The sequence below is a fragment of the Crocuta crocuta genome, unplaced genomic scaffold (genome assembly GCF_008692635.1).
Source record: "Crocuta crocuta isolate KB4526 unplaced genomic scaffold, BGI_CrCroc_1.0 scaffold303, whole genome shotgun sequence".
NCBI lineage: Eukaryota > Metazoa > Chordata > Mammalia > Carnivora > Hyaenidae > Crocuta > Crocuta crocuta.
The window spans coordinates 4,107,103-4,129,960 of NW_027528276.1; the positions used below are offsets into that span (position 1 = coordinate 4,107,103).

Genomic DNA, 22,858 nt, shown 5'->3' on the forward strand with positions numbered 1-22,858 from the left:
TGTTGCAGATATTTTTTAAATATTGTAGCATTTTATGGTTGTCATTTGTCCAAGACTATTTTATTTATATGCATGGAAATAAATAAAAACAGGATTTAAAAAAGAAAAAAAAAAAACTAAGAATAGGAAGAGGGTAATGCCCAGTCTGGGAAAGGAGGTACCTCTCTGGGTCCCTATACTTTATCATCTTTAGCAGAGAAAGTCGTTCTTTTTATTTATTTATTTTGAGAGAGAAAACATGCTAGCGAGCACGAGCCAGGGGGTGGCAGAGAGAGAATCCCAAGCAGGCTCCACGCTGTCAGTGCAGAGCCCCACGCAGGACTCGATCTCACAAATTGTGAGAACATGACATGAGCTGAAATCAAGAGTCAGATGCTTAACCACTGAGCCACCCAGGAGCCCTGAGAAAGTCATTCTTATGTAAACCCTTCACCTTTTCATGTCTTTCAGAGCTGGAAAGAAAGTGCCAGAGACCCCCAAATGCAGGCTTGTAGAGGCCTGTGTTAACACACAGAGGAGGGGAAAATGCATGGAAATCTTTTCCCCCTCACAGTGTAAACTAACAGTGCTGCTAGAGTAGATCCTCAGGTTTTCAAATCTTTTTTGTTTAAGGAGTTCATGAAGAAAGTGGAAGAAAAGCGAGTGGATGTTAACACAGCGGTAGCAATGGGAGAAGCCATCCTGGCAGTGTGCCACCCTGATTGCATCACTACCATTAAGCACTGGATCACTATCATCCGAGCTCGCTTTGAGGAGGTGGGTTCCTGGTTGTAGAGGAAGACTGCACGTGCCAGTTAAATGGGTTTCTAGTGAGAAAATGCCACTGAGCTTTCCCCACCCACCCCCAGATAAGGAATCTTTCACCTACCATGAATATCTCAGTAAGAATTAAGTTAGCATTTTAGTCATGATAGTTTTCTTGGTAATGAGCAGCAGTCTGAGAGAATAGTGCTGGTGTAGTGATGTGTTTAGGGATGAATTCCAGTGGACATGGTTTGGTATTTTTCTCTGCTTCCCAAGAAGTCCTGCGTTTAATAGGATATACGTACTAGATTTGCTTCCGGGACTACTGATTGCTCATTCCAGCTCTGTCACTGGAGGAAGAATGAGGCCTCTGGAGTGCTTGAGTGTTGTTTGCCCCTAAAAGTCATTGTTAGGATCAGATGGAAGACTTTGGAAGCAAAGGATGCACTTGACTGAGGTGATGGATTTTCTTTCTCTCCTCAGGTCCTGACGTGGGCTAAGCAGCACCAGCAGCGTCTTGAAACAGCCCTGTCAGAACTGGTGGCTAACGCGGAGCTCTTGGAAGAACTTCTGGCGTGGATCCAATGGGCTGAGACCACCCTCATTCAGCGAGACCAGGAGCCGATCCCTCAGAACATTGACCGAGTTAAAGCCCTCATTGCCGAGCATCAGGTATCGTCACTGTGTCGTGCAGCCATGGGCGTTTCCTGTGTTGCTCATGGAGCCTGTTTCGTTTGTCCTGTGTATTTGTTTTTAAATGGCTACTTATCATATTCACACAGATTTAACAGCTTAAAACAGCACACACTTACTATCTCACAGCTTCCGTGGGGCAGGAGTCTGGGCCTGGGTTAGCTGGGTCTCCTTACCAGGCCAAAATCAAGGTGTCAGCCCTAGTTGCAAGTTCTCACCCAGGCCAATTCAGTAGTCAGCAGAATCTGAGTCCTTGTGGTTATAGGACCATGTCTCCATGTCCTTGCTGACTGTTAGCCGAGAGTCACTGTTAGCTCCCAGAGCCTGCCCTCAGGTCTGAGCCACCTGGCATGCTCATGGCATGGCAGCCTAGATTTTCAAAGCCACCAGCAGGAGAGGCTCTCCTAGGTCTTTCTTTGGTCCTGTGTGGCATTCATTGCTCTGACTTCCCGGTTTTCCTCACTTAGCTGTGAGGTCCTGAGAATCAGAAGCTATGTCTTATCTTTTCAGGTTTCCCACAAGTGCCGTGCTCAGTTGTTTCTTGAAAGGAGTGAGACAGTGTACAGAGACATCTGGTCTGTCCGTTGTGAGCTCGGGCTTAGTGAGTATAGTTGCCTGACTCCGTCTTAGTCCAAGAAAACTCTTTAACTCTCTTCCCTATTGTTTGTGTCTGACAGATGTTTATGGAGGAGATGACCCGCAAACAGCCTGACGTGGACCGGGTCACCAAGACCTACAAAAGGAAGAACATAGAGCCTGCTCACACGCCTTTCACCGAGAAGTCTCGCAGTGGCAGCAGTACGTTTCTAGCCTCCTGTGTTAGGGTTTTTCCTTCCTGCTCTTCGAGGATGACCACTTTGCAAGTCCCTATCAAAACACTTCTTTTTGGGGCGCCTGGCTGGCTCAGTCAGTAAGAGCATGAGACTTTTGATCTCAGGGTCGTGAATTCAAGCCCCACATTGGTTGTGGAGCCTACTTTAAAAACAACAGAAAAACTTCTTTTCCATCGTTTCAAAAACTGTATTGGATTTGAACTAAAATATTTTTTTGAGACTCACTTTTTTTATACCAACACATAGTAACTGTATTCCATTTTCTTGGACTGGCATAAAATTTCAAAGTGGTTAAAACACATATTTATTGCAGTGGCTTTTCCAGTGCTTTGGTCATCAGTGCTAGCTATTTACATTTGGTTTGCACTAATTTAATCAAAAGATAAATCCGCTCCTGTAGAGCCACTGCTTTTTTGGTTGAGTTGACATTTCCTCAGTTCACTAAGGACAGAATTGATTTGAAGATATGAGACAAGTACTTGTTGGTAGGGGGAAGGCCGGGGTGTAAGATCAATAGTTTTGAAATGAGCAGGCCTAATATCTGAATATTGCCCATATTTCTTTTCACATTTACTGACTGGATACCATTTTAAAATGGGTCTCCTAAATTAACACATGTGGCACTTTCTCTTTGTGAACTGACAAAACAAGCTTTTCTAATCTTGTAGTTATTTTTCCTTTTAGGGAAGTCCTTGAGTCAGCCCGCCCCTCCTCCCATGCCAATCCTTTCACAGTCCGAAGCAAAAAACCCACGGATCAACCAGCTGTCTGCCCGCTGGCAGCAGGTATGGCTGCTAGCACTGGAGCGGCAGCGGAAGCTGAACGATGCCTTGGATAGACTGGAGGAGGTAAGGCCCTGCCAGGCATCCTTTCCTGGAGGGAGGTGACTTCTTAACCTTCTGAGGCCCTCTTCCCATGTGTGCCTTGGGCTGCTTCTCTAGAAGGAGAGAACAGACCAGGGTGAGCCAGGACTCTGTCCTTCAGGCCCCCTAGGAGAAAAGCTCATATGTGGAGAGACCACTCACAACAGAGTAGGCCATACATAGCACCTAGTTGTGGAAGGCAAGCAAGCTAGCGACCAGCCAGTCCACGAGGGTCTGGCCTGTGACCTGACCCTCCTCAGCACCTGGCTGTGGTCAAGTTCAGGAGCATAATGTTGCAGAATTACCTCCAGGTGTGCAGCTTATCACAATAACAACCATTATTGGGCCCTTTATGTAAAGATCTAAGCTACACAATTAGGAAACAAGGGTAATTTTTACAACCTTGTTATTTCTCTGAATCTTCACTAATTATAAAAAGCAAATCTATTTTGAAGTATCGTTACCACCAACCTAAAAAGTCTGGTACTACACTTCCTAGTTACTAAAACAAACCTCTAATATCTTTTATATTTTTTTTTATTTGTGCCTGTCAAAACAGCTATGCCCGGAAGTGAGTGTTCTGTGTTTTTTGTTATTTCTGTAGATCAGTTGAGTTTTAAGCATATTTTGTTTTTGGCTTTTTTTTTTTTCCCTATTCCTTCCAACTTTGCAGTTTGAAAGACCAGGGGGAGAGCGGCTGTCCTGTCTCAGTCATTCTGAGTCTGTCTTGCCAACATAGTCCGAGCAGCTAAACGTCACTTTGCCCACTGCTCAGGCCTGCTGTTCTCTGCCAAAGCCATGTATTTCACGTGGAGGTCAGATGGGCAGTTTGTCCCCTCTGGCGCCATTCCAGAGAAACATGCTTGCTGCACGCACGGGTTGGATTCTTGATGCTTCCAGGCAGAACTTAAATTTTCTCATCTCAGAAAACAATGGGAAACACGAGCCTTCTGACCCCGGCCTCTGCGATCACAGTTCTTTTCAAAATCATATAAGTGAGGAGTGCTAAGGACTTCTCTTCTGGGATAGAATCCATTCCCTTACATCTGAGAAGGTGATCCTTCAAAACAGTGCAAAGGGAAAGCAAGGCTGGTTCCATCCGTTCGTGTTCCACATGCTCCGTATTTTCCATGGTGGCCGTTCAGTTACTGTTCCTCTCACTGCTCCGCTGTACCACACAGCTCATGTAAACAATCACAGCTTCAAGTGAAGGTCCCAGATGGTGCCTTCACAAAGAGGCAGCACGCAGATGTCATTGTTGATGCCCCTCCAGAAGGCCTGCATGGCTTTACTGAATGTCTGAAAAGTTTTGGTATGCTCCGGGCAGGTTTGAGGGACAAAAAAATAAGTCTTGTTGACACCTGTGATTTCTGTCTAGTTGAAGGAATTTGCCAACTTTGACTTTGATGTCTGGAGGAAAAAGTACATGCGTTGGATGAATCACAAGAAATCTCGGGTGATGGATTTCTTCCGGCGAATTGACAAGGACCAGGATGGGAAGATAACACGTCAGGAGTTTATTGATGGCATTCTAGCATCCAGTGAGTTCACTCATACTTTCAAACATGGGTCATACCTGGATTCCTTGCACATGGTAGAAGCAAGCAATATTCTGGCTGAAGAGCCTTATAGAGAAGAAGTAACGTAACTGCTTATTACTAAAATCGATCTATCGTTTTGATGGAAAGAACTTCATTCTGCTGGGAATTAAAAAAAAGTCTTGTTTGACACAGCGTGGCAAGCAAAACCCGTTAGATTAAGAGCCAACTTTTGTGAATGATGAGGTTCTAAGTAAAATGTTTGAAATTCAGAATTTTGCATAATACCAGTTTCTGACATCTGTATAACAGCTTACAAAATACATGATCTCATTTATTTTCTAGCAAGAGAATTAATTGAGGCATAATGTAGTCAAGTGACTTGCCAGGGCCACAAAGCACATCTTACAGCTGTGAGACTTTACATGGTGGCCAGGGAAGGCCTGTCTGTGAGGTGATATTTGAGGGAAGAGAGGCAAAGAGAACAGCAGGTCCCAAGCACTGAGGTGGGCATGAACTTGACACGTTCTAGGTATAGAAAGATTAACGTGGTTGGCCTGTCATGACCTAGGGGAGTGGTAAGAGATGAAGCTGGAAAGGTCAACAGCAGCCAGCTCGTGCAGGGCCTGGTAGGCCCTCGTGAAGGGAGCAGATCTCACCTCTGATCCTAGAGGCAGCGGGAGGGTGGGAGACCACCAGAGGTTTTCACCTGAGAGACCATCTGAATCACATTTTAATAAATCACCCTGGCTACTGTAAGTAGCACTTGTTTGGGAAGCAGTTTTTCAAGAGCCTAAAGCAGTTGTCTAAACATAGAAAAAAAAAAACCTTCGTCCTAGTCCAAATTGTCACTATTCAGAAATAGTCAAAGTATCCAACATTACCCGAGCAGATAAGTAAGTTCTCATGGTGGAAGATAGACCTGTGGGTAGTTGTAATATCACGTCTTTTGATATACCTGTAATACTGCTACTTTTTTTTAATTGTGTGGGGGAGGAGGGAGTCTATAAGCAAAAACACCAAAAACTTAACAGTAAGTAGTCTCTTGGTACTATATTTTTGGGTAATTTTTTAAAAATCTTCTTTATAACATATTTTCTAAGCGGGCATGTACCGTTTTTCAGCAAAAAAGCAAGACATAAATATTTTTTCCTTCAAGAAATATTAATATACCCTCCAGCAGTCCAGGTAAGCCTGGTTAGTTATTGTTCCGAATGTGATTGCTTTTCTCCAGAGTTCCCTACCACCAAGTTGGAGATGACTGCTGTCGCTGACATTTTTGATCGAGATGGAGATGGCTACATAGATTACTATGAATTTGTGGCTGCTCTGCACCCCAACAAGGATGCTTACCGCCCAACAACTGACGCAGATAAAATTGAAGATGAGGTATGGGAAATAATTGTATTTTGAGCACATGTTTGACCAAAGTGGTTGGATGTAATGACCATAGCAACCCTGTGACTTAACTGTCAGAAGATCACTATTTGGAATCCTGTTTGGAGAATCCCCCTATGGAGGACAGTGCCCCAGAGTATCTCTGACTATTGAGCTCTTTCAGTCTAGATGACATATTACTCAAATGGGTCACATCTGTGTGGTTCCTCCAGTGTTCACAGACTTCCCACACTCATCCTGGTTCATAGATACCATGTTGCTTAGAGCAACTCCTCTCTCAGTCCTGGGCATTCTATGTCAGGATCCAGGGAAGGGAGTGATCTTCAAATAAAGCATTTAAGGAGTAAAATGTGAAGTAATTTTTAAGATGGTGTATACCCACCATCCCTTCTGCCTAGTTAAGAACTTTTTACATTGAAAATTGTATCTATCACGTTGAAAACCACACCCATCACATTGAAAATAGCATTTTTTAGTAACACATGGAGATCTCAGGATCTGTTGATCCTATAAAGGGAGAGGTTAGTGGGCAGGTCTTGGATGTGTCCTGGAACACCCAAGGACTGACCTCTGGGGACTCTGAGGCTCCTAGGTTGAAATTTAAATCAGTTCATAGTTTGCTTTATTTGATTTGATTTTGATGCATGCATATTAACACATTTCTCTGAAGGGATGTGGAAACAAATGTATGATCAGCAAATGTGTGACATGTATTAATTTAGAATAAGGGAGAAATGCATGTAACAAAAGCCTAAAATACCTAAAAGAGACATAACAAAAAGCTTTCTGTTTATGTGTAAAAATCTTTGTTTCTCTAAAGAGGAAGCCTTGTTTTACCCTTCACACTTTTCTTTTTTTTTGTTGTTCGCAACCAATAGGTCACCAGACAAGTGGCTCAGTGCAAATGTGCAAAAAGGTTTCAGGTGGAGCAGATTGGAGAGAATAAATACCGGGTAAGGAAGAGAAAGCCAGTCCTTTGTGGTGGTGGTTTCTCCTGTGTGGCCCTTCCAGGTGAACGTAACCAGATGGTCCCACCTTCCGGCTACCAACACTTGGAGGACCAGAGCCGGTAGCACTTAAGATGTGGTCACTCTCTCTAGGTCCTAGATGTCAGGTGTCCTGCTGGGCTAAGCTTAATGCCCTGTATAGTTCCATCCGAAAAACAGTGCCATATTTAGCTAACAGTAGCTTGTACTTGAGTTCCAGTACAGGAGACATTTCAAAGTTCTCTCTTTTGCTGACCAAAGTCTTTAGGGAAATGGAGACACTTGTTCCATAAGATAAGGCAACAGTTACCTGAAAACCAACAGATCACCCCCAGAGTGCTGGTCCTTAGTGGCTCCTGGGCTCAGAGAGAGCTGGAGGAACTCTGTCGAGGTCCCCAAAGGATGCTCTGTCTGCTCTGAGCTGATGCACTAAGGATCGCCAGGCTCAGTAGTCCTTCCTGGAAGGCTGTGCTGAGCGTGGACATAACTGACCATGAATGATGCTGTGTTCTAGCTTCTTTTGGGACCAGGCTTGGGGCATAGAAGGGATCTGAAACAGCACTTCTAAAATACATTTAGCAGCTTATCTGGATTCTCTGAAGTCCTAAGGAAAATTAAGATTGGTAAAGAGGGTTCAGATTATACAGTTTTTTTGTACCAACTTAGAAACAGGAAACCTAGGTTCCATCAGTACATTAAAGTGTCTTCAAAGTACACCAGAATCACCCTGGGCTGCTTTTTAGTTGGGGAATGTTGCGTGACTGTGCCTTGGATCCAGCCCAGGGCATTTAGTTAATAAAACTGTAAGCAATCTTGTGCTTGCTTGTTGCTTTTTATTTTCTTGTTTTTTTTTTTTTAATGCCCGTGAGAGACATGAATTAACAAGAGCAATAGAGTGGAAAAGTTAGGTCTTATTCATTTGTAAAACCACACCCCTGTGGCAGGAGCTTTCGAAGAATATGCTTGAAGACTGGTAACGTGATTGCATGATTTTCGTTCCTTAGTGTTAATTTGACAAAATGTTCTCTCTTTTTTTTTTTCTTCCATTTCCTCCATCCTTTACTCTTTGTCTGTAGTTCTTCCTCGGCAATCAGGTACAGTGTGCCTTGCAACGTTCTCCTTGGTGGAAATGGTCTGTGTAGCTCATGCTGCCTGTTCTTTGCTGTGGGGAGAGGACATAATCCGAAGCATGCCTGGGTCACATCTGGTTGTCTTACCAAGTGGAGAAACTGCTAATGGGGCTAATGTTGTAAAGCTGTCTTGGCGGCAGCAGGATAGAAGTACGTTACTTTTTAAGGGAGATGAACTTTTCCATTTAAAATTAGATTGGCTAAAGATATTATGCTGGACTGAGTTTGAAGTAATGTGGTTCAGGAAGCTATGGTATCAATCCATTGTGCTTCTAAAAGGAACCTGGTCTTATACTTCTGTTTTGGAAGTCAGAATACCAGACAGCACAGTTCTGATTTATACCAATCTTTTGAGAGAGAACACAGATTTTATAATGTACAGTAAATCAAAAAATCTTAGGCACTTAAGTACTCCATCTATTTAAAGACCTTATTAATATTTACTTGTATTTACAACATATTTTGTAATTATAAGGTGCCTGAGAACTATAGTATAGCAGTCATGATTGGCTGTAGCCCAAAGTTTGCTGATTATGTCCAGCCAGCCAAAATCTCAGGGATCAAATTAGACTTGCTAGAAAAGATTAAATGCTTTTGACTCCACTTGGTAATTCTAACCTTATAGATCTTTTTTGAGGGCTCTGGGGTCCTGTGTCTTCAAATGGAAGGAAGTTGCATGGGTAATGTCCATCTTGTGATTTGAAATCAGAAACACTAAGAGTTGATTTGAGGCCTTCCATCAATATTAGGTTCCAGGTATTGCAATAATCATTCACTACAGTAACATTCTGGGCCAGTGGGAAGAACAGAGGATAGGAAGAAACAAAAGACCTTAACAGTCAGACTGGGTTTAAAATGTCATTGCGTGAAAGTACCCAGCCATACCTGAAAGTTGTACCTGTTTGCTAATAACTGCACGCAGAGCCCTGAAGTCCTTTGAAATGGCACTGACCTCCTCTACTGCTCCACTGACAGTAAGGGTCAGACGAGTTACTCCCAATATTGGGAATAGAATCCTGGAGTTCCTTTTGTGCACGAGGCACTTGAGACCCAAAGGACCCCATGCTGACCGTCACAGTGCTGTCTCAGAACCACTGCAAGAACCCAGGTCTCCGTAAGGGATTTTTCAGTTAAGAGAAGGAAACAGAAGTTACTTTGCCCCAAGACATTTCTGGGGCCTCTGCCTCACAGCCCAGCTTTGCCAGGTTTGCACAGCTTCCCATTTTTAGAGCTGCTATAGCCCCTTCTACCAGTCTGGCCTCAACTCCCCCAGCCACTTTTGCTGCTGACTTAGATCAAACTTCCTTTTCCCTACAGCTCAGCAGAAACAAGTTAGAATCTTTCAGAGAACACTTCAGTAAACAAAAAATTAAGGACAAAAGAGGAATGAGTTAAGTGAAGTAATTCTAAACACTGGCAGATAGAGTACAGGGCACAGTAATGGAAGGGTAAAGTACTTCTCGGAGTCCCTTCCTGACTCACTATGGAGGATGTAGAGGCCCTTACTTCCTCCCTCTCCTCACCGAGCCAGAGAGAACCCCAACTAGTGACTGGCTGTCCCTGCTCTTGGTTGTGGCGGGATTTTCCTGCAGGACCTCCCCATTTCCTCTACTGGGCCAGCTGATGAGGGAGGTGCCCTCAGAGGCCCAAGGGGCAGCTTCCTTCCTAGGACAGGACGTTTATTCCCTCACATCTGTGGGCACCCATTTCAGTGCTTTTTATACTACACCATGCTGTTGCTGTGGTCACTCTGTATAAAATCTTAACAACTGTAGGGGATGAGAGATGTAATTATTTGAAAATGTAGTTGTTTTCAAAGTAAAGGATTGGGGAGGGAGATGATACTTTTTCAGTCACCTTGCTACCTGTATAAACAGCACACTAGAGCCAGTGAAGAGTAATACAGAGAATTACTGCAAATACATTGATTTTGAGGGAGGTTGGTTATATTTCTTTCTCAAACATCTTTTCTGGCGTTTTCAATTTTTATACTTTGTTTCAAAGTTATGGTTCTCCTTTATAACCTTAAAAATCTAAATTAACTAATTAGTCCCTTCACTTCTCACCGCAATCCCAGCATTCTCCTTGAATTAAATAATTTTAGGAATGCTATTTTTCCAACCAAAATGTTTGATCTTTGTTTTGGGATCTCTGCATGATTCTCTTTTGTTGCCTCTTATTTTGGGAAGAGGGTAATTTATTATGTGGTAGGAAACTCCAGATGTTAACAGGGCTGAGCAGTAGGGATGTTAGGCAAGGAAAAAGGAAGAAATAAGTATCAGAAAGCCATGCTTGTAGTACTATCTCAAGTTGATTGTTGAATACTGTATAATGTGGTGGATTAATTCTCTTCAACTAAATTTTAGTATAAATACTATAACAATTTGTTTAGCTGAAGAAACTTTTCTGCTTGGTGACCTCACAATTAGAGCAGATAGAGGGCTTATTTCTGACAACCTTGTGTGGAAAATCACTTTTCCTTCTAAGCTCATAATAGTGATGATGGCTTTGCAAGGGTTTCCTTAAGGCTTGAAATAGTATTTGCTGTTCTTCATCTACCTTTTGAGCACACCGTATTCAGATGTTGACATACGCTTTACAGCTACCTTTTATTGAAAGCAAACTAACAACATTTTACTACTCCGTTTTAATTTGGGCAAATGTTTGAAAGAATCAAAGTGAACTAACATTTGTCTGTCCTCTGCCCTGCCCCACGGTAGAGGCGTGACTAAGTTAGTGATCCCAATAGAAAGACACTGGTCTTTACCTTGATATCTTAGCTGCTCCATATTTAAACTGTTTTGTGAAAAATGACGAATAGTGAGTTAAAATTCTCCAGACTGTCGAATTGTCATCTGTCTTGTCTGAATACAGTCTGCTCTGGGAAGGCCTCAGCCTGCTCTAGGACACACTCACTCATCACTCTCCCCTTGGTCCTGCAGTTCGGGGACTCTCAGCAGCTGCGGCTGGTCCGCATCCTGCGCAGCACAGTGATGGTCCGAGTTGGTGGAGGATGGATGGCCCTGGATGAATTTTTAGTGAAAAATGATCCCTGCCGAGGTAAGGAACCTTCCTGAGCACGAATTACACGTTAGGTACTCCCTCGTCACGGATCTTTCATGCTTACACAAAGTATTGGTAGTGGGTTTGTGGGTTTTACTTTGTTAAGCTGCCTAGATGTCGCTCCACCAGCACAGACTGGAAGTTGAGGGTGCCTGAGTGGACCAGGAAGAGAAAGAAGAAGTGGATGCTGGAGGGGAGAGACCGGTTTTAAAGGGACACAGTAACAAGAATTAGGAATTTATTGGTATCTTCCAGTGTTTTGGTTTGAGGTGTTAAATTAACACTAGCCTGGAAAGGAGCCTGATGAAGCCTCTGCAGTTCCTGGTTAGCGCTGCAGATTCCTATGCCGGAAACTCGGGGAGGGTGCTGGGCTCCTCCCATGCAGGGAAGGACTGGAGGCCTGCCAGTGGCCAGGAGAGGGGATAAAGAATACCTGGCCCTCAGTGCAGATGCTTCTAAGACAGGTGATTACTGAAGCAAGACTCTGGGGTGCTGAACTTGGAAGGGGTACATGCCAGCCCAAAGGCAAAAGAGAAATTTTATGTGAGTGACAGCACCTGCAGCTTCAGGCATGTGAGGGTTGCCACGGCAGAGGCAAGGGACTCGGGTGTCGGTGGCTAAGCCCTCTTCACCTGCGGCCTTTCCTTTCTCCTGCTCGCCAAGCTGCATGTGGGTGCACAGGAGGCTCCCCCACTGTCTGCCAGGTTGTCTTTCTTGACCGTTTCTGCGTTTCCTGCTCTGTCTCTTTGTGTTTGTTTATTTTTTTATTCTAGTTCACCATCCTGGGAGTAAAATAAAGCGCTCTGATTCCAGCTCTTCGATTTCCAGTCAGTCTCCCATAGGTTGGCTTTTAAGCTTTGTCCCCCTTACCCACACCCCAGCCCACTGAGAATGGCTTTGCTTCTTAAACTGTGGTGCCTCTTGGCTCTGTGGCATCTGCTGCCTTTACAAATGCTTTGAAATAGCCCAGCCCTGGCTTTTCTAACTGTTACAAGTTGACAGCATAGGATGTTTCTGTTGAAATAGAACCCATGGAATGTGTTCAGAGTTTCTGTACATTTAACAAATACTTATATAGCTTTTTAGGTGCCACACGCTGTTATAAGCAGTTTACAGATGATAACACATTTACACGGCTGTGCAGTACAGATTGTTATCGTCTCCATTTTACAGAATAGGAAATTAAAGCACAGAAAAGTTAAATAACTTACGTGAAGTCAGACAACTAATATACGGCAGACAGGATTCAGTTACAAGACACTCTGGCTCTAAAGTGTGTGCTCCTGATCAAGGTGCCGTGTGTCTCAGAGGCTGATGCACCCACTACCACCCCTTTGTGTGTGTGGATTGCTGGTTCAGCCTGTGGAATTAAATTGGTAAGGCATATTTATAAACCTGGTAGAAATGTTTACAGTACAGTTACATAACTTCTTTGAAAGTGATTTGTAGTCCTATTTTGAAGTGTTTAGAGCTAAAGGGCACAGTTCTCACATGAATTCAGATATGCCCATAGTAGCATTTCTTATTTTAACTCATTCTGCATTTACTCCAGTAAACAAAAGTAATTTTCATTAATTAAAAAAAAGTTAATTTTAAAAGCACCTGTTCTGATAAAAACTTGAAAGGGTTTAATCAATTTTAGAAGTTAACTATGTTGTAAACTAATTTCCTTGATCTAAAAGTCCTCTTTCATGATTTTACATCAGGAGCAAGAGCAATGTATATATAGGATTTTAACCATAACTCGGTAAAACAACATTATTTCTTTCCAAACCTGTTAGTAAGATTTTGGGGTTTTTTTAATTTGTTTTTGGGGGGGCATGTCTTGTATGATTGGACTAAACAAATAAACAGAAGAAGTAATGCATGCGACATTTTGGAATCTGGTTGCCTGTTTGCTGCCTGCTTTACTTGCTCTGTTTACAATAACTTTATGCTGATGGCCAAGGGGAACACTGCTTGCTTTGTCCTTCTATAAATCGCTAAAAACTGGAACCCCCAGGAAGTTTGGGAGGGCTGCCTAGTACCTATATTCTGTGGAACATAGTAGCCTTTTCAGCATCCCTTGGAGCAAACAAGGTAAGGCTTTCCTCTGTGCCTCTCCAGGAATGACCTCCTAGCACTCAGTAATCCTCTTGATTGTACTGATTGCAGAGTCCAGAACTGCCCAGCCGTCTTAGATATCATAAGTCTACCAGGGACAGACAGGATGAGTATTTCTAATCAAAACATTGCACTAGGAGGTGAACACTTTAGGGTTGGGATAGATGTAAGAAGTGACTGGGGAGGGCGTATCACAAAGAGAAGAGTTCTTGAAGCTACCTAGGATTCTGTGAAGATTTATGTGGCTTCTAGAAGCACCACTTTGGGTAGATTTTATATTCATTTGTGTTGCACTTCCTTGCTGTCTAGACCACAGAGAATGTTAGACTAAGGATAGAATACAATTTATGACATTATAATACCAATGTGCATAGTCATTTGTTACCTCTTGCTACATAACTGCTTAGAAAAGCTGAGTGAGAGAGTTGCCTGGGTGGGTCTCTTGGTTTCAGCTCATAATCTCATAGTTCGTGGATTCGAGCCCTGAGTCCAGCTCTGAGCTGACAATGCAGAGTCTGCTTGGGATTCTCTCTCTCCCTGCTCCTCCCCCACTCTCTTCTGTTTCTAAAAATAAATTTAAAACAAAAAGAGAGGAGTGTTTGGGTGGCTCAGTCAGTTAAGCATCCAACTCTTGATTTCAGCTCAGAGCATGATCTCATGGTCACGTGTTCGAGTCCTGCCTAGGGGCTGTCAGCACAGAGCCTGCTTGTGATACTCTCTCTCCATCTCTCTCTCTGAAAATAAACTTAAAATAAAAAGGTGAGAGAGCTCTCAAACTGCACATTGCTTTAGCCAAACATACAGTGAAAATATTCAACTAGGGAGGTTCCTAACACTGCCAAAACTGGAGGTTTCAGTTTCTGAATTCATCCATGGCAAAAGAGATCATGATATTTTGGATAGAGATGAAAACAGTGCCCTGCCTAAGAATAGATCTATTTTTATCCTAGGGTACTGTATATGTTTTTGAGCACTAGACAAATTAGTTCCTAGAACACTTCATTCATGGAGATTTAAAAGACGATTTGCCTTAGAACTGATTGTTTTTCCTTTCTTTTTATTGTAGTAAAATACACATAACATAAAATTTACCATCTTAACTATATTCGAAATGTTCAGCGGCTTGAAGTACATTCACCCTGTTGTGCTACCATTGCCCATCCACAGAGCTCTTTTCATCTTATAAAACTGAAATTCTGCATCCATTAAACAAGAGCTAAGAACTAAATTGTGACTGACCGGCCTGTTCTAACCAACATCAGGTGGCCAGCCTAAGTCCCTTAGAAAATGGTGGCCCCTTTGGTGTTGAAAAACTAGAATGGTTGCCTTCGGTGCCTGGTCTCCAACATGTGATCTTCAAAAAATTATGGGCAAGTGTTTTTGGAAGACTCCAGCTTAAAGCTAAAGCAGGTTTCTTTACTGTAGGACTCCCAAGAGCTTTGAAAATGCTGATCTCATTAGGGCTCTTCCAAAGGGGGAAAGTGTTTATCGAGCTCTTTGTAGAAACCCTCAAAAAACCTTAGTTTGGGAAATTCTGCTGTAAACAGTGGAAGACCATGGAAGGATTTTGAGCCATTTAGAGTTATCAGGTTTTTATTTATAAATTCAGGTCTAGGGGATGAGATGAGAAATGAGACCAGTTGGAAGCCTTTTACAGCCATGCGTGGTAGATGAGACACCCTATGATCCACATAAGTGTAAGGAGGTTTGTGGGTGTGGGAATGCACTGGGGATTCGAGGAGCTTGAGAAGATAGAATCAGGAGGCCAAACTGCCATCAGTAGAAACCTCTACTGCCCCTCTGGCTTCTGGCTCTGATCATGTCTAATCAGTCACTAAGATATAAGATTCTGTCATCCAGCAAAGGGTCTGCGCACGGGATACATTTGGAGTCAGGTATGACTGTAATGAAGTCTCAGGTCGGTGAGCTCATCACCACCGGGTTCGAAGTCTAAGAGGGAGAACAGGACTGCAGACAGCAGCAGGGAACATCAGTGTTTACCAGTGGGTGGGAAGGAGGAGAAGCAGGAAAGCGAGTGTCCTGGGAGTCAAGGGAAGAGTGTTTTTGTTTTTGTTTTTAATGTTTGTTTATTTTTGAGAGAGACCGAGTGTGAGGAAGGGGCAGACAGAGAGAGGGAGACACAGAATCTGAAACAGGCTCCAGGTTTTGAGCTGTCAGCAGAGCCTGGCACAGGGCTCGAACCCACAAACTCTGAGATCATGACCTGAGCCAAAGTCAGAAGCTTAACCAACTGAGGCACCCAGGCACCCCAGGAAGAGAGTATTTCAAGAAGAGAGAGTTATTCCCCACATGGAAATTATAACAGCAGAGAGGTGTTTCTACTTGTCACATTATCAGATTTTTATCTGTACATGTAAATGTGTACACATGTGAATAACAGCATTAGCCATAGGAAAGTAAATTCAGTATATTTCTATGTTATTTTGGAGAGTATACGTTGGTATAGAATTTGGGGGATCAATTGACAAGTATCAAAAATTCTGTGTGCATTCTTTCTCCTCAGAAATTTATCCTAAGGAAATCATCATTGATATGCACAAAACCTGTTACAAGTAGTTTGTCACAGCATTGTACACAATGTTTAAGAAATTATAAGCCAGTTAAGAATACAACTAGTAGGGTTAGTTAAATAAATTGATGTCCATATGATGAATTAAGGCCTTGTAGCCTTGAAATTATGCAAGAGCATTCAAGCATGGAGGAATGTTCCTGATGTTTTTCTGTTAAAACACACACACACACACACACACACACACACACAGTTGTGCACAGGAATAGATACACCATCATTGTAATAGTAATGTCCCTAAGGTTGTAAGATTAAGGAATTTTTATTCTCTCTGTACTTTTCTGTATATTTCAACCTCTGTACAGTTTAAAGCTAACAGTGATAACTTAGAGTGATTAGGTGGTGTGATGGGGACAGAAGCCTGAGTGGGGTGTGGGTGAGTGGAGAGCCGCTGATGTGAAGAGCTGTGGGGTGGGAAGAGCGAGCTCAGGTGGAGATGGGAGTTCCAGTCCTAGCCCTAGCACAGCTTTCCTTGACCTCAGCCTGTGTGAGTGCTTCCATTCCTTTGTCTGTGGCAGGGATGCCGACAGGTCATTGGTGACAGTCAAGTGCCCTACTGCATGTGATCACACTGTAAATTGTGCAGTGCACAGGCAACATGGTATCATTATATCATTACATTTCAAATGTAATGCTATGGCCCTCATCTGAGATCCCGCTTCAGTCTTCCTTTTGTTACCACTCTGTTGTTTCTGTCTGGGAGACCTGGTACACAGGTAAACTGCTAGATGTTTACTAGCTTTAAACTACACGTCTGAAATTCTGTGCAGCTCAGGGACATAAGCAGTTCTTTTGGGGGTGAATCCTTAGCTAAGTAATGGTTTTTATTCTTCACTGTTACCTTAGTGCTTTTGTTGTGTGTCCACTGTTATGCTGGGCACTTTAGCAAACACAAGATAAAGAAGTGTAAATCCTGACTCCACAGTTATTAGTGAGGGGAAGTCTTTACTGAAGTTCCCATGTTAGTGCTGAAGGAAATTCTCTTGGAGAATCTTTAGTATAGACACAGAAGAAAACACTGAAGTCCAGAAAATGCATGAGGGCCAAGGAGTGAGGCTTGAGGGGCACAGTCTCTTGGGGCCTGAGGAGGAAGGAAACAGCTTAGTGTTCATAGACCATCCAGACAATGGGATCAGCCAGAGGAAACTGAGGCCCAGGGCAGGAAGACCTGGTTGGTAGCTGAGCCTAGATTGTAACTCAGGTTTTGATACCCACATTGGCCCTTGTAACCTGACATTTTGATATGTTATATCAGTATAATACATTGAGAAGAATTTGATCTGGGAGTTTGGAACTACACCACTTGAACACCCATGCAACCTGATTTCAAATCTCATTGTATCAAAATCCATCAGTTCCCTTGAGGACATGAAGGTTTAGGCAGAAGAGCAGGGCGGGCACAGGTATCTCAAATCTGCTAAACCCATGGTTCCTGCCAGAGTGAAAAATCTTACTAGAAAAGAATGACAAACAGCTTTTTTAACAGTTCCCTTTTCCCAAGTTTCACCATGGTCCTGTTTGTTCAGATCTGTATAGCGTATTCTAAAAAGTGAACAGTTTAGGACGGAGAGGGAGAGAAGAAGTTCTTACAGGATAACTTGGTGAGAAATAATCTAAGGACTTATTCCAGAGGAATTATTTCTTTTAAATTAGCAGTGTCTTTCACATTTAACATTTACATTGGTCACCCTTGGAATCCTCTGAATCCACATTTGAAGTTCTGGTTGTACAGCCCCAGAAAGCCATAGGACGGCACCTGTTGGCCTTCAGAGCAGTTTCCAGGTCGCCTCCCACTTGACATTCCTCCCACTCGCTGTTGTCCCTTAAGCTTCTTGTTGCTTTCAGGTTTTGACCTCACATTTCTCACTGGCAAGTTTTGTGCATGGTCTCAATCTTTCTCTCTCTCCTCCCACATGTTTACTTCTTAATGAGTTTATCCTGGTCTTTTTACCATCCTGAGCTCCTGGACCCCTTCCCTGAGGATTGTTAGCAACTGAATTCAAATAGAAGAGTCTGGACAATGTTGATTGCAATGATCTGTTTTTCTCCACTGTCCTGCAAAACCTGAGCAAAAAGTACACATGTACTATGAGAGAGAAAAGAGGGGTTTTGACCTAATGTCAGAGGTTTGTGCACTGCTGCATCTGCTTTCTTTGACCCGTTACAGTGTGCTTACCCCAGGGGACAGTGACACGGCAAGATCATTACCACAAAATGAAATAGTATCTCGTATATAAAAGTCTTTATCATGGCAAACCAGTGGGGCTTATTAGTTCATTGCTATGGGTAAGAATCATGACAGACTGATAAATCATGAATTTATTTTAAAAGAATCCACGGATAGTACTAAATCTATAACTTCCATAACTGTTATCATGGGGTCAAGCAGCTGTATGACCATCAAAAACACATTTTTTAAAGATTAACTGACATTGTATGTGTGTGTTTATTCCTTTTTAGCACGAGGTAGAACTAACATCGAACTTAGAGAGAAATTTATTCTGCCTGAGGGGGCATCCCAGGGAATGACCCCTTTCCGATCACGGGGTAGAAGGTCCAAACCATCTTCCCGGGCTGCCTCCCCCACCCGCTCCAGCTCCAGCGCTAGTCAGAGTAACCACAGCTGTACGTCCATGCCGTCTTCTCCAGCCACCCCAGCCAGTGGTACCAAGGTACGTACTGACCTCTCTTATGGCCTTCGTCCCTGTTCCCATATTTACAGACATTCGGTGTTGAGTGTAGCCTCTGAACGCCTCCAGCGAGGAACGTGGAGATACCCTGACCAAGCTCTACCTAGACCAGCCTTTCCAGGCCCCAGTAGAGAACAGGACCTTTAAGATTTTACTCTGAAGGACATTATTAAAATATGAACTCAGATCGTCATATCAGAAACACTTCTTTCCACATATCTCCCATCCAGAATTACTAATTTTGGAAATCCAGCCACTATCCGTGCAGCTGAAGCTAGCGAATAATTTTGGTTGTTTTGATGGGTTACGTATGAAGAATGCTGTTGCCTTTCTGCCTGGTCCCTTTTATCCTGTTAAACTGATGCACGTTTTGTTTTGTTTTCTGTTCCTTTAAAATTCAGTGTCTCCTGTTTATTTTTCGTGTTCCCAATTTGCTTCCTTTCTGTTCCATTTTCAATTGTTCCCGTCCTTCCCTTTGGATTTCCGTTTCGCAGACTCCACTTCAGTTCTCTCGCTGTTATGACAAACCCTGGTTGATAAACAGTAAAGCTGGCACCCCTGTCAGGGACAGCCATTATCCTGACCTCCAGCTGCCCAGCCCCGAGGTAGAGTATGGTTTTGCTGACTAAGGACACGGTCAAGACGAGGCCCTCGCTAATGCCACGAACTGGATCAGCTCCTCTTCCTGACACAAGTCCATGCTCTTTTCCATCTTTGTGGTGCTTGCTCTCACAGCCGATTCATCTAGTCAAGTGCTTTTCAGGGGTTTCTAACTCGGATTCACCAAAATTGTAGATAAACAAGAGATGCCTAAAACTGGATTCACAACTTGCTACCAGTGTTTAGAATGATGTTTTTCCAGGGTGATGAACAATTGTCATTCCTGGTAATTTGTTGATGGATATTATTTATAAAATCCAGGCCTCTCAGAGTCTCCAAACATCAGATAAACGGACGAGTTATGAACACTTGAAATTCAACTACGGTGCATGTTCAGCAGTGTTCTATCTTTGCTTAGAACAGAAGAGTGGCTGTCGTCCCCTGCCCTGAGCCACATCCCCAGGGTGGTTGGTATCGCCAAACTGGTGTGGGGTGTGGCTGCTGCCTCCTTCAGCCAAGCACCGTATCGGGCGAACACTGCTCCGAGGCTCAGATTTAAGTCACATGGGTGTGTGACTAGTGGCCTAGTCACTTGGGTGTCTGAAGCCTTGATTTGAATACACACGCCCACAGTTAAGCATGTTTGAGTGCAGTCATTAAAATGCCTAAAGCATTTGTGGAAGAGCAATGTTTCAGAAACAAAACATGGGCTAATGGCTTATCTGATAGCAGGAAAGTTTTCGTTCTAGCTCCTGCTGGGAAATACTGGTTTCTCGTGCCTCAGAAGATAGCATTGCCTTCAGCACGCAAAGCTTTGGGCTGAGAAGGCAGGAGATGTAAGAAGCCAATGCCTGTGAATGGGCTGCTGCTTTGGGATTCATCTGCTCCTCTAAAGCTCCAGTTCAGAGATCTGTCTGATTTAGAACATGATCTGGGGACCTTCTGCCTCCAAAACCCCAAGACTCCACCTGCTTATCTTGCTTTTCTTCTTCCTTAATGGCTCCAGTTTCATGAAAGTCTCAAAAGTTCTAAAATTTTAAATGTTGTTATTTATGAAGTACAAAATGCTCACAGGATTCTAATCAGCCTTTTTGTTTTGTAAGATTTTACCTTTTGTTTTGTTGATTCTGAGGTTTCAGCTTTCCTTACCTGTGGGTGTTTTCTACAGTCCTCATCCCGCCCTGGACTCCCAGCCCAGAGCCTCCAGGGCTGTGGTCTTGCCAGCGGCGTGCTTGCGAGCAGTAGCTTCTGAAACTGGTGCTCCTCCCGTGTGGGCCAGGAGGGCTTGCGCTTGACCGTTAATCACTTTCTGTCGCTTTCGCCTTTTCTTTCTAAATTAAAAAAAAATACAAGAAATACAATGAAAACAGGTTGCTTTACTCTTCCATTTGTATGAACATCTTAAAGGTCCTGGAAAACAGTTTACACAGTTGATTTCAAAGAAAAATTAGAATAGCATGTTATGGTATGAGTGATATTTAAAATATTCTTGAATTAGGACTTCCAAATTAAGTCTACTACTGTTTAAAAAAAAAAAAACACTCAAATGGGCAATGTTGCTCCTACTGGTAGCAGTAGTAATAATGTGTTATCTTCCAGCTCTTTTTCCATTAGGAAGTGCTTCTACACATGATTTATTCATTCAGCAAGTTTTTATTGAGCCCCTCTTCTGTGCCAGACACTGTTTTAGGTGCTGAGGATATGACAGTGAAAAAAGTCCCTGCTTTCATGGAGACAAGACAGACCACAGACAAGGGTATCTATCATATGTCAGGTGGTGATAAGTGCTATGCCAAAAAATAAAGCAGGGGAAGAAAATAGAAAGTTAGGGTGTTACTGTAGTAGTGAAGCAAGACCTCTCTGATGGGTCATTTCAGCCATGCTGCCCAAAGGAAACGAGGGAGTGGGCCACTCAGAAATAGAGTGGGAGACAAGTGAGGAGGCCATGGTGACCCAGCGGACTGAAAAGGAGAGAGTGTGCTTATCTGCCGTTTTTCCAGTGAGGGAAATAGACTGAAAGATGTTGGCTTTACTGAAGTTCCTGCACCCATCTAGTGAGAGAGGCTGGAGTGATATTTGCGTCTCCATACGAAAGAGAACGCATATTTCAAATTTCTAGCCCCAACACTTTGGCACTCAGGATTATTTGGATTTTGGGGGGAGGGTCATTTCTGGTGGAAATTTGTCAGTAGCTTTCTAGTAAAAGTTTAGAAGACATTGTGAAATTTTAAATTGGAACATAAGACCTTTTCTGGGGTGGAATTCTCAAACTACATGACCTAGGACACTTTTGAAATAAATCTTTGTTTTCCTGGACTTTTAATTTGCTTTTCAGTCAATCAGATGTAAGGACGCTTAAGTAGGCCTCCTCAGATTGAATTTCAGACGTCACCTAGTAAATAGGACTTTTAAAATTTTTTTTTAAGGTTATTCCATCAACAGGCAGCAAGTTGAAACGACCAACCCCAACCCTTCACTCTAGCCGCACATCCCTCGCTGGCGATACCAGCAATAGCTCTTCCCCAGCCTCCACAGGTGCCAGAACGAATCGGGCGGGTAAGTACCTGCCCCCGTCCATGTGCACTGGGGGGAGGGCAAGGGCAGTGGCCAGGCTAAGAACTGGGGGACAGCAGCCTCTGGCGCTACTTCACTGCTCCCCAAGGAAAGCAGATACTGAGAGCAGCACATGGATGTGATGTCCAGAGAGACACCCGCAGATTTTCTGCAGCTCTTTCCTCTCCCTCTTACCACCATAGCTACCTGCAGCCATGCCTTCTGAGAGCAGATGCATGCACGGCTAAAGCCAGGCCCCCTTTTCTTGATCAGAAGTGACTGGATGTAAAAGTGAGAGAATGTAAAAGGGGGGAGGGACCTCCTGAAGGGGGCTTTCCTCAGAAGGCCACCCAGTGTTGGGGCTGGCAGTTTGCCAGTAATTTTTCCAGCATCCTGCATTTATTATAGCTGCTGGCAAGCAGAGAAAGTCAGGGAAGGATCGCATCTGTTCACCTGTTGCTTTTCTGCATGGGTGTCCAGGAATTGGCCTCATTTCTGGTGCTCTGTTTGCCTGCCCCTGCCCCCCTACCCCTGTAGCAGGCTTTCCTCTGTGCCCAGGTGACTGAGCAGCCCTGCTCAGCACCACTCTGGGGCCACACGAGGTCACTGTGCTGCCGAGAGAAACTACTGTGTAGATAAGGAGATGGGGTCCAGAAAGGCTCTGATCTGCCTAAGGTCACACAGCATATCCGGTAGTATTCGAGTCTGAGCCCTAGCCTCAGCCCTAGCCTCTGGTCACTTGTCCTCACCGCCCCCCGTATTGTCTCTATTAAGTCTGCTGCTTTATTCTCGAATTCCAGACCCTAAAAAGTCAGCCAGTCGCCCTGGGAGTCGGGCCGGGAGTCGGGCCGGGAGTCGGGCCAGTAGCCGGCGAGGAAGCGATGCCTCTGACTTTGACCTTTTAGAGACGCAGTCTGCTTGTTCAGATACTTCGGAGAGCAGCGCTGCAGGGGGCCAGGGCAGCTCCAGAAGAGGGCTAAACAAGCCTTCCAAAATCCCCACCATGTCTAAGAAGACCACCACTGCCTCCCCCAGGACTCCGGGTCCCAAGCGATAACACTGTAACAAGCACCC

General features: G+C 43.7%; 1 protein-coding gene across 1 annotated transcript in view; it reads left to right on the forward strand.

Annotated features, from left to right (window-relative positions):
* MACF1 (microtubule actin crosslinking factor 1) overlaps positions 1-22,852 on the forward strand; it is a 229,559-nt gene extending 206,707 nt beyond the window's left edge. The window contains exons 86-98 of the mRNA XM_077753196.1: positions 613-756; positions 1,228-1,416; positions 2,115-2,235; positions 2,955-3,118; positions 4,512-4,674; positions 5,906-6,060; positions 6,948-7,022; positions 8,132-8,149; positions 11,128-11,245; positions 18,402-18,613; positions 19,126-19,236; positions 21,658-21,787; positions 22,585-22,852. Coding sequence (XP_077609322.1) covers positions 613-756; positions 1,228-1,416; positions 2,115-2,235; positions 2,955-3,118; positions 4,512-4,674; positions 5,906-6,060; positions 6,948-7,022; positions 8,132-8,149; positions 11,128-11,245; positions 18,402-18,613; positions 19,126-19,236; positions 21,658-21,787; positions 22,585-22,841 — 1,857 coding nt within the window. The 3' untranslated portion in view covers positions 22,842-22,852. The remainder of the gene's footprint in view (positions 1-612; positions 757-1,227; positions 1,417-2,114; positions 2,236-2,954; positions 3,119-4,511; positions 4,675-5,905; positions 6,061-6,947; positions 7,023-8,131; positions 8,150-11,127; positions 11,246-18,401; positions 18,614-19,125; positions 19,237-21,657; positions 21,788-22,584) is intronic.
* Positions 22,853-22,858: the final 6 nt, after the last annotated feature.